Raw genomic sequence first — 13825 nt, 5'->3', positions numbered from 1 at the left:
AAGTTGCTATCTTCAATATTGCAAAAGTATTCATAAAATAAGCGATTTGGGCCACATATATTTGACCTCTGACCTTGAAGGATGACCTTGACCTTGACCTTTCAACACTCAAAATGTGCAGCTCCATAAGATACACATGCATGCCAAATATCAAGTTGCTATCTTCAATATTGCAAAAGTATTCATAAAATAAGCGATTTGGGCCACATATATTTGACCTCTGACCTTGAAGGATGACCTTGACCTTTCACCACTCAAAATGTGCAGCTCCATAAGATACACATGCATGCCAAATATCAAGTTGCTATCTTCAATATTGCAAAAGTATTCATAAAATGAGCGATTTTGGCCACATATATTTGACCTCTGACCTTGAAGGATAACCTTGACCTTTCACCACTCAAAATGTGCAGCTTCATAAGATACACATGCATGCCAAATATGAAGTTGCTATCTTCAATATAGCAAAAGTTATTGCAAAATGTTAAAGTTGGCGCAAACAGACCAACAGACAGACCAACAGACAGACAGACAGACAGGGCAAAAACAATATGTCCCCCACTACTATAGTGGGGGACATAAAAACAGGTATAGAATAGCCTATAATATAGGTCATGTATATTGCCATGCTGTGTTGACGCAAATACATGCATATAAACCGAATCGTATCGATAACAGTATACATACCGCTTTTCTTATGTGCACATTTATCCGATAATCCAATAAAATTGCAACATCACTTAAACAAGAGCACCGCCTTGCGGGTGCAGACCGCTCATCTATTTTCTTTTTAAAGGTGAAGGGACTCTCATTTTCAATCACAAAGGAGGGAGGGGTGGAGTGAAGAGCGGTGCATTGTGTGGGTGTGTGGACATTTATTACATTTTCTTCCAAAAATGCGAAAAAAAGGGAAAAAAAATTGGGGGGGGGGGGGGGATTCTTGGGTGCGATGGTTGGACGGTATTTCAAACATAAAATAATAAAAATAAATATTTGTTTTTTAACCGTTTCATAAAAAAAAATGGGGGGGGGGGTGAGGTAGGGGGGGTATAGTGTGAGGGTGTGGTGGTAATTTGTGAGATGATCTTAAAAAAAAAAAAAAAAAAAAAAATAGGGGGGGGATTCGGGTGGGGGGAGGGGGGTGGAGGGGGGGGGGGATTCTTGGGTGCGATGGTTGGACGGTATTTCAAACATAAAATAATCAAAATAAATAGTTTTGTTTTTTAACCGTTTAAAAAAAAAATTGGGGAGGGGGTGGGGTGGGGGGGGGGGGGGGGTATAGTGTGAGGGTGTGGTGGTCATTTGTGAGATGATCTTAAAAAAAAAAAAAAAAAAAAAAAAAAAAAAAAAAATAGGGGGGGGGGGGGGGTTGGGGGGGGGGGGGGGCAACGGGCGATGGTTTGGGTGGAGTCTATTGTGGTATGTCAGGTAAGAGTAGTTTTGTCAAAGTATCAATCAAATCTAATCATAAATAAAGAAGTTATGGCAATTTTAGAGAAATTTAATAATTTGACCTTGAGAGTCAAGGTCATTCAAAGGTCAAGGTAAAATTCAACTTGCCAGGTACAGTATCCTCATGATAGCATGAAAGTATTTGAAGTTTGAAAGCAATAGCCTTGATACTTAAGAAGTAAAGTGGATCGAAACACAAAATTTAACCATATATTCAAAGTTACTAAGTCAAAAAAGGGCCATAATTCCGTAAAAATGACATCCAGAGTTATGCAACTTGTCCTTTTACTGTACCCTTATGATAGTTTGCGAGTGTTCCAAGTATGATAGCAATATCTATGATACTTTAGGGGTAAAGTGGACCAAAACACAAAACTTAACCAAACTTTCAATTTTCTAAGTATAAAGGGCCCATAATTCCGTCCAAATGCCAGTCAGAGTTACATAACTTTGCCTGCACAGTCCCCTTACGGTAGTTAGTAAGTGTTGCAAGTATGAAAGCAATAGCTTTGATACTTAAGGAATAAAATGGACCTTAACACAAAACTTAAGCAAAATTTTCAATTTTCTAAGTATAAAAAGGGCACATAATTCTGTCAAAATGCACGCCAGAGTTATCTTACTTTGCGTGCCCAGTCCCCTCATGATAGTAAGTAAGTGTACCAAGTTTGAATGCAATAGCATTGATACTTTCTGAAAAAAGTGGACCTAAACGCAAAACTTAACCAAAATTTTTCAATTTTCTAAGTATAAAAAGGGCACATAATTCAGTCAAAATGCACGCCAGAGTTATCTAACTTTGCCTGCCCAGTCCCCTCATGATAGTAAGTAAGTGTACCAAGTTTGAATGCAATAGCATTGATACTTTCTGAGAAAAGTGGACCTAAACGCAAAACTTAACCGGACGCCGACGCCGACGCAGACGCCGACGCCGACGCCAAGGTGATGACAATAGCTCATAATTTTAAAAAAAAAAATAGATGAGCTAAAAATAATAATCTTGAACATTAATGACGATATATGTTTAAGAAATTCGTAAACACAACCGTACGCATATATGCCATTTTCAGAAGTGTTAAGAGTACAGTCTTTATGGGGCAGAGCTTTCATTGGACGAGCGACTTTAAATTTAGATTGAATGCAATACGACTCATGTACAAAAAATTGTTTTATTGCGTCATACGCATGCAAAAAACGTGTTTCCCGGGGACTTTCTGATACCGCGCGAAAATGAAAGTGAAACTCTGTTAACAATTGCCGGTTCACTGCGTACGCATGTAAATAAATCGTCTGCATTATTTAATTTCTTATACACGAACTGAAAGATTAAATGACATAATACTAGAATGATAATGAAATGACAGAAAAAGTTGTTTTATACAGTAGGCAGTATATTTCACAGCCCCTCATTTAATATAGTCAAACTGCAACCATATCAAAGTAAGAATGTTTCAATCGTTTTGAATTACTTGAATTGTATAACTATCCCGCTTGCACTAAACTTATGGAAATTATCGCACTGAACCGCTCTGATGAGGAATACATGTAATAAACACTGACACGCGAGTTTTTCACACCTTTATTGACATTACAAAACATTAACACCAATTAGCTGTTGGTGTATTTTAACCTCGAGGCGATTATAATCGGTTCAACGGACGGTTGAACATAGCAATCAACATGACTGTGATTGCCGCCATCTTTGAATTGTCTGAAAATACATGAAGTTGCATAATACGGATTTGAATCAAAAATCAAATGGAAGGTCGGAGAAAAAATGGGATCCAAGCACCCTCCGCGTTATATTGGATTCAGCGTTATAACGGAGCGCTTTATATTGGAGTTACATTGTATACATATAGAGAAAAATGCCCCGCCCACTGTTGGCCATGTTTTTTCACCGATCCCGACCATTTTCACACTCGTCCGAGATATCAATAAAACCAATGTTTTGACCACCTTTCATGATGATTGGGCAAAAATTGTGCCTTCTAGAGTGTTTACAAGGTTTCTCTATAGCCAAATTGGGAAAACTGCCACTATATACATAAAGAGAAAAATGCCCCGCCCACTGGCGGCCATGTTTTTTCACCGATCTTGACCATTTTCCGAATCGTCCGAGACATCAATTGAACCAATGATTTGACCAACTTTCATGATGATTGGGCAAAAATTGTGACTTCTAGAGTGTTTACAAGGTTTCTCTATAGCCAAATAAGGAAACTGCCCCGCCCACTGGAACCACTTTTGAACTCAACCAAGATATCATTAAGAAAAAACATTTTGACAAACTTACATGAAGATTGGGCTTGAAATGTGACTTCTTCAGTGTTTACAATGTTTTCCTTTTTGCTGACCTAGTTGCATGACCTAGTTTTTGACCCGGCACAACCCAGCTGAGTTTCGAACTCGGCCGAGATTTAATTGGGACAAAGCTCAGCTCTGATCAAGTTATATGAAGATGGGACAAGAAATGTGGCCTCTAGAGTGTTTACGAGAAAATATTAACGGATGGACGGACGGACAAACGACGGACAAAGACCGGTCACAAAAGCTCACCTGAGCAATCAGGTGAGCTAAAAAGTACATATTTTTCCCAAATGGGAGCTAAATATTTCCAATGGAAAATTTCAACATAAAAAATAAAAATAAATATTGTTTATATTTTTAGATCTCAATATCTTGTTCAAATCCCATCCATATAAGTTCAACCTTAGTAAATGTAATACTGAAAACACCTTTTCTCTCCATTTTTAAGCATTTATTCGCAAAACAACCACAACACTAATTTCCCAATTTTAGTCAAAACGTCGCAAATTTTCCCAAACCAAAGGGAACCGGCCCAACTCTCAAAATGGTGAAAAAAAACACTGCTACATATTTACATGTGTCCTATGACCAATATTTTAATGGCAGTAATAATTTACGGTTATTTATAAATTCTGCTTCTCCCATGAAATATGAGACTACATAAACTATTAAAGGTTGTTGTTTTCAAAATTTTGTAACGCAGCATGGAATTCGAAATGACATCAATGTTTGCACACTGTTCAAACATTCTTTAATATTTTCTCCAAATATTTGTACAACACATTCAAATTTTAATAATTATAATAATAAGAGCAGATAATTTAAGGTGAAATTCTTTTAAATAGATGAATAAAACACATCAATTTTAGTTTGACGTGTCACATAAAATGAATAAATATAACAGTTTTTATCTGGTATTTTAAGTGTAACACGATTATTTTCTTTCTTATTTATAGCAACTCACCTTTATGTTTGGTTTGTTTTTTTCTTGCCAGAATAGTTCATTTTCTATGATGTCATAATTCAAACTCTGAAAAAGAACAGGGTATAAAAATTATGCTTTTGCAACACTAATTATGGAGGGCTTTATCTGTTGATGGCCAATTTGACAAGCTTACATTCCAAAATAAAGTGATTATCACGAAACAATAATATATAAATGATTCCAACGACAGGCTTGACAGGTGCAGTTTTAACTGTTCATTTATAAAGTGTCACTTCTGTCTGCATTTATACAGCGTCCATTTTATGCATATGATCTATAAATATTCATTTCCTCAAGCTTTTCAAAAAGCGTGAGGATTACATGGTTATCTCCGCTGACTGTCTGTTCGTCCTGGCCACTATCTCCTCCTACACTTATACCTTGAAACTTACACACATGGTAGCTATGAGCATATGTGCGACCCTGCACTATTTGGAATTTCGATCTGACCCTTGGGTCAAAAGTTATGGGGGTTGTGGTGGGGCCATGTCAGAGATTTTCACTCATTTTACTAACAAACGTGCGGCGTGGGACAATAATTTTTTTATAGAAAATTTCAAAGGGCCATAACTATGTGAAAAATCATCTGACCAGAACCCGCTGATTATGCACATCTCCTCTTGGTAGTGAAGCTTCCCATAAAGTTTCATTGAATTACCGTCATTAGTTGCTGAGAAATAGCCCGGACAAAAATTGTGCACAGACGGACGGACGCACGGACGGACAGACGAAGCGGCGACTATATGCTCCCACCAAAATTTTTGGGGGGAGCATAATAAAGTGTTCTTTAAGAGGAACCATTAAATTCAAACTAGTATTCTTTAAGTGAGACTGTCAACCCTTGCCTTATAAATAATGAGTCAATAGTAGATTGTATACATGGACTCTCTATATATAACGTCATAGAATGACGATTAACACATTTTCAATATGCTAACATAGGTATTAAGCAAATAAAATTGATGGTTCTTGTTTACTTATTGGTTCATTTGGCGAATAATGAATGATTAATTAACTTCTTGGCAAGACATGTGATTATAGGCCCACAACTTTTTGGCATTGCACATCAAGATTTATGCATGTGATAATGAATAATTTTTATGTTTATTTTATAAAGTCGGGAGCTGAAATGATAAATCAATAAATAACTTAAGTACTTTAACTCTACACACAACAAACACAAATTTCACAAACACTTGATAACTCTGTAGTTAACATATTTTTGTAGTGCTTTTGAGTAGGCAAAAATCGAGGTACATGTAATAATAAGCTTGAATCAAACAGCAAGGACAAGGAAATGATTATTATTATGCTACCTCCCACTTTGAGACGATTCTCTTTCGAAACCTTGTCTTCTCTCCATAATCTCGAATTTTCTTGGACAAATCCTGAAACAAAATGTGTGTTAAAATTAGAATTAACCTTTCATAACAAGAGTGCCAAAATCCACTCGGCCCTCATCTGAGACCTAAAGGAACTGAAATGTTCCGAGCAGGTAGAGTTCACTAAGTTATTTAACCCATTTATGCCTAGTGGACTCTCCCATCATTCTAAATTGGATAAATTTATTTCCAAAATAAGGGATGTCTAGTATATTTATTTCTATATTTAGAATATTTCTTACAGAAATTCCTTTAAGCAAACCGTGCAGACCCTGATGAGACGCTGCATCATGCGGCATCTCATCTGGGTCTATGCTGTTTGCCAAGGCCTTTTTTCTAGATGCTAGGCATGAATGGGTTAAGATTGGACTAAAATAAGGACTTGTTAACAAATGTAGTGTTGTTTTTTTTCGACATAAAATAACAAAATAATAAGAACAAATGTTCTGACAAATTTAATGAAGATTAAATGATAAATCTGACTTCTTCAGTGCTAACAAGCTTTCCTTTAATTAAAACAAGTGACCTAATTTTTGACTTCATATCACCTTGTTTTGACCTCGGCCATGATATCATCCAGAAAATGTTATGAACAAGTGTCATATAGATTGGACACTTAATCTGGCCTCTAGAGAGTTAACAAGGGAAATGCTGACCACAGAACGACAAACAAATGGCGCTCACAAAAGCTCCCCATGAGCATGTTGTTTGCGCTAAAAAAAGGAACGAGATCTATGAGTATTAACAAGATAATAAATGTAACCCTACACCCTGAACAAGATTGCTGAAATGCTGATGCTTTGATTATGTATGACATCATATTGATTATCAACAAGAGCTGTGTTTGTGAAACACAATGCCCCCTACTGCGCCCCTTTGAAGCCGTATATTTGACCTTTGACCTTTTGAAGGATGACCTTGACCTTTAACCACTCAAAATGTGCAGCTTCATGTGATACACATGCATGCCAAATATCAAGTTGCTATCATTGCAAAAGTTATGAGCAAGGTTAAAGTTTTGGGACAGACACACATACAATAACAGACCACATACAATAACAGACAGACACATACAATGACAGACACATACAATGACAGACAGACAGGGGGGGGGGGGGGAAACCAGGCTTAATGCATGAGCTTAAAGTGTTGTCACTTTCCACTTAAACTGCATATTTGCTAAGAAAAGACTTTTAACAAACAAGATATGTGTTTGTCAGAAACACTATGTCCCCTTTTGCGCCGCTTTGAAGCTATATATTTGACCTTTGACCTTGAAGGATGACCTTGACCTTTTACCATTCAAAATGTGCAGCTCCATGAGATACACATGCATGCCAAATATCAAGTTGCTATCTTCAATATAGCAAAAGTTATTGCAAAATGTTAAAGTTGGCGCAAACCAACCAAAAGACCAACAGACCAACCAACCAACCAACAGACAGGGCAAAAACAATATGTCCCCCACTAAAGTGGTGGGGGACATAAAAATTCCATGAAAACAGAAAGTGTTGTCCACTACTAGCCCGATAAGACTGCACAGACTAATCTGGAACAACACTTTACTCAAATGCATAAAGCCCGGTTGTCCCAGAGCCAGGCTAGAACAAATTACCCTCCACTTGCTGGACAAGAGGGCTGTGATGCTGTTGCTAGTTAGCGTGTCATTGGGCGTAGATGGCCGGCCATTGGGCTTCAAGAACTCTACTGTCTCGTCAATCGTGTCAAACTGAGAAACGCGCGCAATACCCCCCGACTTTCCATGGTTTTGATGTTCTGCGTCTGTAACCTTTGTCACTGTGAACTGCAATACAAGCAGAAAAACATTCTGCATACATGCTCTGACATTGAAATTGGATTGGTTACCTGTGTGTTAAATTGGATTGGTTACCTGTGTGTTAAATTGGATTGGTTACCTGTGCGTTAAATTGGATTGGTTACCTGTGCGTTAAATTGGATTTGTTACCTGTGTGTTAAATTGGATTGGTTACCTGTGCGTTAAATTGGATTGGTTACCTGTGTGTTAAATTGGATTGGTTACCTGTGCGTTAAATTGGATTGGTTACCTGTGCGTTAAATTGGATTGGTTACCTGTGCATTAAATTGGATTGGTTACCTGTGTGTTAAATTGGATTGGTTACCTGTGTGTTAAATTGGATTGGTTACCTGTGTGTTAAATTGGATTGGTTACCTGTGCAGGCATTTCCCCAGGAATTTGGCCAGGCACAGCGGCAAGACATCGCGGAATGGGGGTTATTGCGGAAGGGTGTCCATTTTGCGGGTCGATTTTTAAAAACGATTTTCTACCTGTCTTTAATAAAATATACAATACTTTGAAGCTATTTAAAAAACTACAATTTATCTAAATGTGTATAATTTTTTCCTAAATTTATTTCATTCAAGTCATATTTTATACTATGAAATAACAAGAAAAATAAAAGCAGGCATTAAAACGCTTATACAGTTTCATATTTTACCACAAGTGTACAGATATAATAATTTAACTTCCAAAAACTATTCTTCGAGGCTTTATCCAGGTGCTAAGCATCCATCATTCTTCCGAAGTCCACTTCCTAATTGTCTGGTCCTTCAATGCTGACCATCACAAGAGCATGGTGGACAGCAGACTTTCGGCGAACACGATTTTCATTTTTTTACCGTTTTCATTTTGCTGAAGCCCTCTTGCAAACTGCAATACGCATAATTTGTAAAATAATTCTGAAATTATAGAGATATTTAAGCATTTTTCGTTTGTTTATGTATTCTTGACAGTCTAGTTAAGTACCGACGGAGCAGTACCGACTGCTGAAAGCACTGGTCTGCACATGTGACGTATGCACAAAGAGCACATCATACCTACAAAAGATTGGATTATTTTTTCAAACAACTGTTTCATTTCATAGTCTATTATATGTTCATAAAGTTACATTAAGACATGCTTTCATATTGAAAATTTATTATCTGTAGTGTCTAATCTTTGATGCAACACAATATCTGTCTTATAAACCGTTTGAGCGACAATTTTAAATTATTATTCACTTGCGATTTCATTTTGTTTTGCTTTTACTACATACTTATACAAAATATTAAGTAAAGTAAAGATGTACTTACTTCCTTCAACTTTTGTTAAACATGTAAAATCTTGCTTCCAACTACTTTCGAACCCAATGGCTCGCTGTTTGAGTCGCTTGGTAGGTGGGTCGGAGGTTTCAGGATCACTAACAACGTCCTGGAAACTTTCACTTGTATTTAATGCACTTTTTGACAGCGACGATTCATTAGTAGCACTAACGAAGAAATAGATAATTGCAGATTTCCCAGATACAGGCCTTGGTCGTTTCTAAAATCGTATCATTCTGTCATGCCCAAAAGCTAAAGAAAACTTTGTTGCGGGTTTATAGCGTGCTCTGACTATAGGCTGTTAATGCATTTAATGAAGGTTCTTTAAATTTTTATAAAATGCTGTGAACACATTATTAGTTGGCGGTAGCAATCAAATGAGGGGTTTTACTCCAATTAATTAAAAATACAACTTCAATTACGCTGAAATATATACTTTATTTTACTGAAAATATACGATTAATGTGACATGAATATTCTTACTCATGCCTTGATTGTTTTGTTAGACTGACGATGTAGATTGTGCAAGTTATAATAAAACGCATGTTATGTTCTGTTCTTCAATAACGCACTACCGAAACAAGCAATAGTGTTTTTTTTTAAACATCGCTGAAATATTTGCATGCAATTAAAATAAAACAACACAAAATTGAGCATACCTTTAATTACTCTTACGCCGCGTATACCGGTTTATAATGGATCTTTTTTGACCATTTTAAGTGGACAGACACCATAACTGACCCCTATACACGACCCGTAAATCGTGCTTGCGTCTTATCAAAATATATGGATCACGGCTTGCAAGGGCTTGACAAATTCACAAGCGTCGCGGCGACATGATCGGAAAATCAAGCGCCGCGGCAAAATGGATTTCGAAGTTCAGGCACAGCGGGCCCGCTGTGCTAAAACCGCCTGGGGAAATGCCTGCTGTGTGTTAAATTGGATTGGTTACCTGTGCGTTAAATTGGATTGGTTACCTGTGCGTTAAATTGGATTGGTTACCTGTGTGTTAAATTGGATTGGTTACCTGTGTGTTAAATTGGATTGGTTACCTGTGCGTTAAATTGGATTGGTTACCTGTGCCTTAAATTGGATTGGTTACCTGTGCGTTAAATTGGATTGGTTACCTGTGCGTTAAATTGGATTGGTTACCTGTGTGTTAAATTGGATTGGTTACCTGTGCGTTAAATTGGATTGGTTACCTGTGTGTTAAATTGGATTGGTCTGTGGCGTCTCATCTGGATCCAAACTGTTTGCAAAGGCCTTTAAAATTCGGTTCCAGCGCTTAAAGGGTTAATCATATTTCATCGATAATTAATAATATTATGCAATAATCTTATCCCCAAAAATGCTATTTATTGCGATTATAAGCTGATGTACAAGATCACTTAAAACAAATATAATGCTACTTAAAAACACTGAACTATTTGACTTTGAAATAAGACATCAAACTTAACAATGGTTCGGACATCATTTTTGGGATTTTCTCTAACAAAACTGTGCATTTAACCCATTTATGCCTAGCATCTAGAAAAAAGGCCTTGGCATGATGCGGCGTCTCATCAGGGTTTGCGCTGTTTGTTTAAAGGAATTTCTGTAAGAAATATTCTAAATATAGAAATAACTATACTAGACATCCATAATTATGGAAATAAATTGATCCAATTTAGAATGATGGGAAAGTCCACTTGGCATAAATGGGTTAACGTTCTGAATGTAATGTTGTACTAATATGTCTTTACTTTCAGTTTAATAAGCACTTATCCAATAATTTTTCTTAATCAGTGATCCTATTTTTTATCATAAACTGCATATTTAAAGGGTTTTCATGAAAGCATGGACACGGTTTCATTTTTTGACCATTTATTTTTTAAAATTTAAAATCAAGTTTTGAAGTAAAATCAATATTCATGAAGCATTTACATATGCATTTGTCGTCTGATTTACATAATAATTAACCAGAATAAATTAATACAACCAGTAAAATAGCATTTAATGAATTGATTGATGGCTTTGTCCAAATTTACATTATAGCATGTTTTTATGCAAAACATTTAAATATACAATATATGAAGAACATGCCCATCTTGTTAAGCAGCTATTAGAAATTTTGCAAAATCAAGGTTTGACAGCAGCTAGAAAAAATGCCTTGGCAAACAGCGTAGACCCTGATGAGACGCCACATGATGCGGCGTCTCATCAGTGTCTGCGCTGTTTTCTTGAAGGGATTTTTGTAAAAAATATTCTAATTATAGAAATTAATATACTAGACATCCCTTATTTTGGATATAAATTGATCCAATTTAGAAGGATGGGAGAGTCCAATAAGCATAAATGGATTAAATTGATCCAATTTAGAAGGATGGGAGAGTCCACTGCAAGCATAAATGGATTAATTTGTTTATCAGAGGCAACAGTTTGCCACCCACCACTTGCAAACTTTGAAATATTACAGTTTTAGGCAAAAAGAGCAAATCTGCAACTTTGTTGGCTTCAACCCGCAGTCAGGCGTCACGTCAAGGACGACTACAATTTTGCCCATGTCATCACATAATCTAGGCATATTGTAAGACATTAAGAAAATAATCATTAAATGTTTACGTTTGTCTTCAAAACAACAAGATAACATACTTTTGTAACTATCAACTTGATTAATGTTTAGGTTTGTCTTCAAAACAACAAGATAACATACATTGTACTTTTGTAACTATCAACTTGATAGCTGTTAACACGTCTTATCAGTTTTGGTGTGCTATTTGCGTACAATTAGATCCACTTAAAGTTCAATCTTTCTTACATGTAAAGAAAATGTACACTGTACATTTGAAGTACATTTATCAGCTTTTAATAGCATACTTTTTTATCAAAATATTTGAAAGCAATTTTTTTGCAACATTTTAAAAAGATTAATATTTTATACATCACTTGAAAAATTGAGTGCTGCCTTCTTGACATCAATGACAAAGCGACCAGCACTCCAGTCGAAGTGTTCATCACTAAGTAAACTGTAACAGTAACTCTGTACATCATCTTAAAAGCATTGTGTGTAACACTTCAAAAATCTAAGTGCTGGCTGTTTAAAATAAATAACAAAGCAAACATCACTCAGGTCCAAGTGTAACACTTGAAAAATCGAGAGGTTCCTACTTAAATTGAATAACAAAGCAAACTGAGCACTTTAAGACCCAAGTATTTCACCACCGTGCAATTGACAAACAATAAAACATTCTGCTTCAGAAGATGCCGTTTGAAGCCAATTTACTACAAAAACACATGGAAATAATAGTAGGGTAATGTGGGTATATTTGTGTCAGAAAATTCAAAACATTATATAGTATTTATGGTGAATATGGCATTATTTTCAAATGGCAACTAGCAATTTCAGGTTATCTCCTAGAATACAGTTGATAAAAGACCTTCCTCTTTTGAGCCTAAGTGGCATTAAATCTAATCAGGGACTATTATTGTAACAGCTCATTAATAAACCAACAACTGCCTCACATGTTCCCCTTATCAAATTCATTATCACCATTTTGGAGCAGGTTACACCATGTCATCAGAAGTAAACATGGCTTGCTATGTGATCATGCACCAATCATGTATCATGCCATGTGATCATGCACCGATCATGTATCAGTAATACACGTGCTCAAGTTGGTAGAAAATTAGTCGCGTTCTGAGAAAACTGGGCTTAATGCATGTGCGTAAAGTGTTGTCCCAGATTAGCCTGTGCAGTCCGCATAGGCTAATCAGGGACAACACTTTCCGCTTTTATGGTACTTTTAGTTTCAAGGAAGCCCCTCCTTACCGAAAATCAAGTTTAGGCGGAAAGTGTTGTCCCTGATAAGCCTGTGTGCACTGCATATGCATTATGCCCAGTTTTCTCAGAACACAACTCAAATAAAGATTTTTCAATGAGTTCAGCGATCCAAGTTTATTATAAAAATTCTTTGTTTATTGTTGTTGTTTTTTTCATTTTTTTTTTAAATATTTAGGTAATCTAAATTAAATTGTTTATGCATCATGGAGCAAGGCATTTCAAACAATTATTTTCAAGACTAGGCGGCTGATAAACCATAGGGCTATTTAAGGTTATTTAAAGTTATAAAAGAAATTATATGACATCAAGGTTGTTGTTTTTTTGTTTCGTTTTTCTAAAAAAGCAACATCCAACAAATGTTCCCATGTATAGGCAATCCATATCAACAAAAGGCCTCTTCAAAAAATGTCTGTAAAAATATCTCAGTTCACTATTCTTTTCAAAGATGCTGATGACTTTTTATTAATAAGACATTTAAATTTAAAAATTGAACGCATTTAAAGCAACGAAAAATTAGGTACTTATGATAGGCATACACAATGGCTCTTAATCAAATCCAACTTATGTCCAACTTAAAAAACAAAATACCGTAAAACGTTGTGTATAAGGCGCACATTTTTACCCCCAAATTTAATATTAAAAACTTGATGCGCGTTATGCACAACTACCGCCATGCCAAGACATTTTTTCCCTGTCAGTTACCCAGTTACGGTAACTCGCGTCATTCTGTTCCCCGTTGTTTTAACTGTAACTATG

The 13825-nt window shown here is 36.1% G+C and overlaps 1 protein-coding gene and 1 long non-coding RNA gene across 7 annotated transcripts in view; both read right to left on the bottom strand.

Annotated features, from left to right (window-relative positions):
• LOC127881998 (H(+)/Cl(-) exchange transporter 7-like) overlaps positions 1-13825 on the bottom strand; it is a 147161-nt gene that overhangs the window by 57140 nt on the left and 76196 nt on the right. For 5 of the 6 annotated variants that reach the window (XM_052430339.1, XM_052430340.1, XM_052430338.1 and 2 more), the window contains 3 exons: positions 7745-7933; positions 6064-6135; positions 4727-4792 (listed from right to left, as the gene is read on the bottom strand). In XM_052430339.1, coding sequence (XP_052286299.1) covers positions 4727-4792; positions 6064-6135; positions 7745-7933 — 327 coding nt within the window. Of the gene's footprint in view, positions 1-4726; positions 4793-6063; positions 6136-7744; positions 7934-10451; positions 10503-13825 lie in introns of those variants that run through there. The other variant, XM_052430341.1, reaches the window with a different exon arrangement.
• On the bottom strand, positions 7953-10425 carry LOC127882022 (uncharacterized). Its single transcript, XR_008050378.1, has 3 exons — positions 10202-10425; positions 8271-8320; positions 7953-8220 (listed from the first exon to the last, which is right to left on the bottom strand). It is a non-coding gene; the product is annotated as an uncharacterized LOC127882022 (long non-coding RNA).

The sequence above is a fragment of the Dreissena polymorpha genome, chromosome 5 (assembly GCF_020536995.1).
Source record: "Dreissena polymorpha isolate Duluth1 chromosome 5, UMN_Dpol_1.0, whole genome shotgun sequence".
In the NCBI taxonomy this organism is placed as follows: domain Eukaryota; kingdom Metazoa; phylum Mollusca; class Bivalvia; order Myida; family Dreissenidae; genus Dreissena; species Dreissena polymorpha.
Note: the sequence above shows the minus strand (reverse complement) of the source record. Positions and strands in the feature narration are given on the sequence as shown.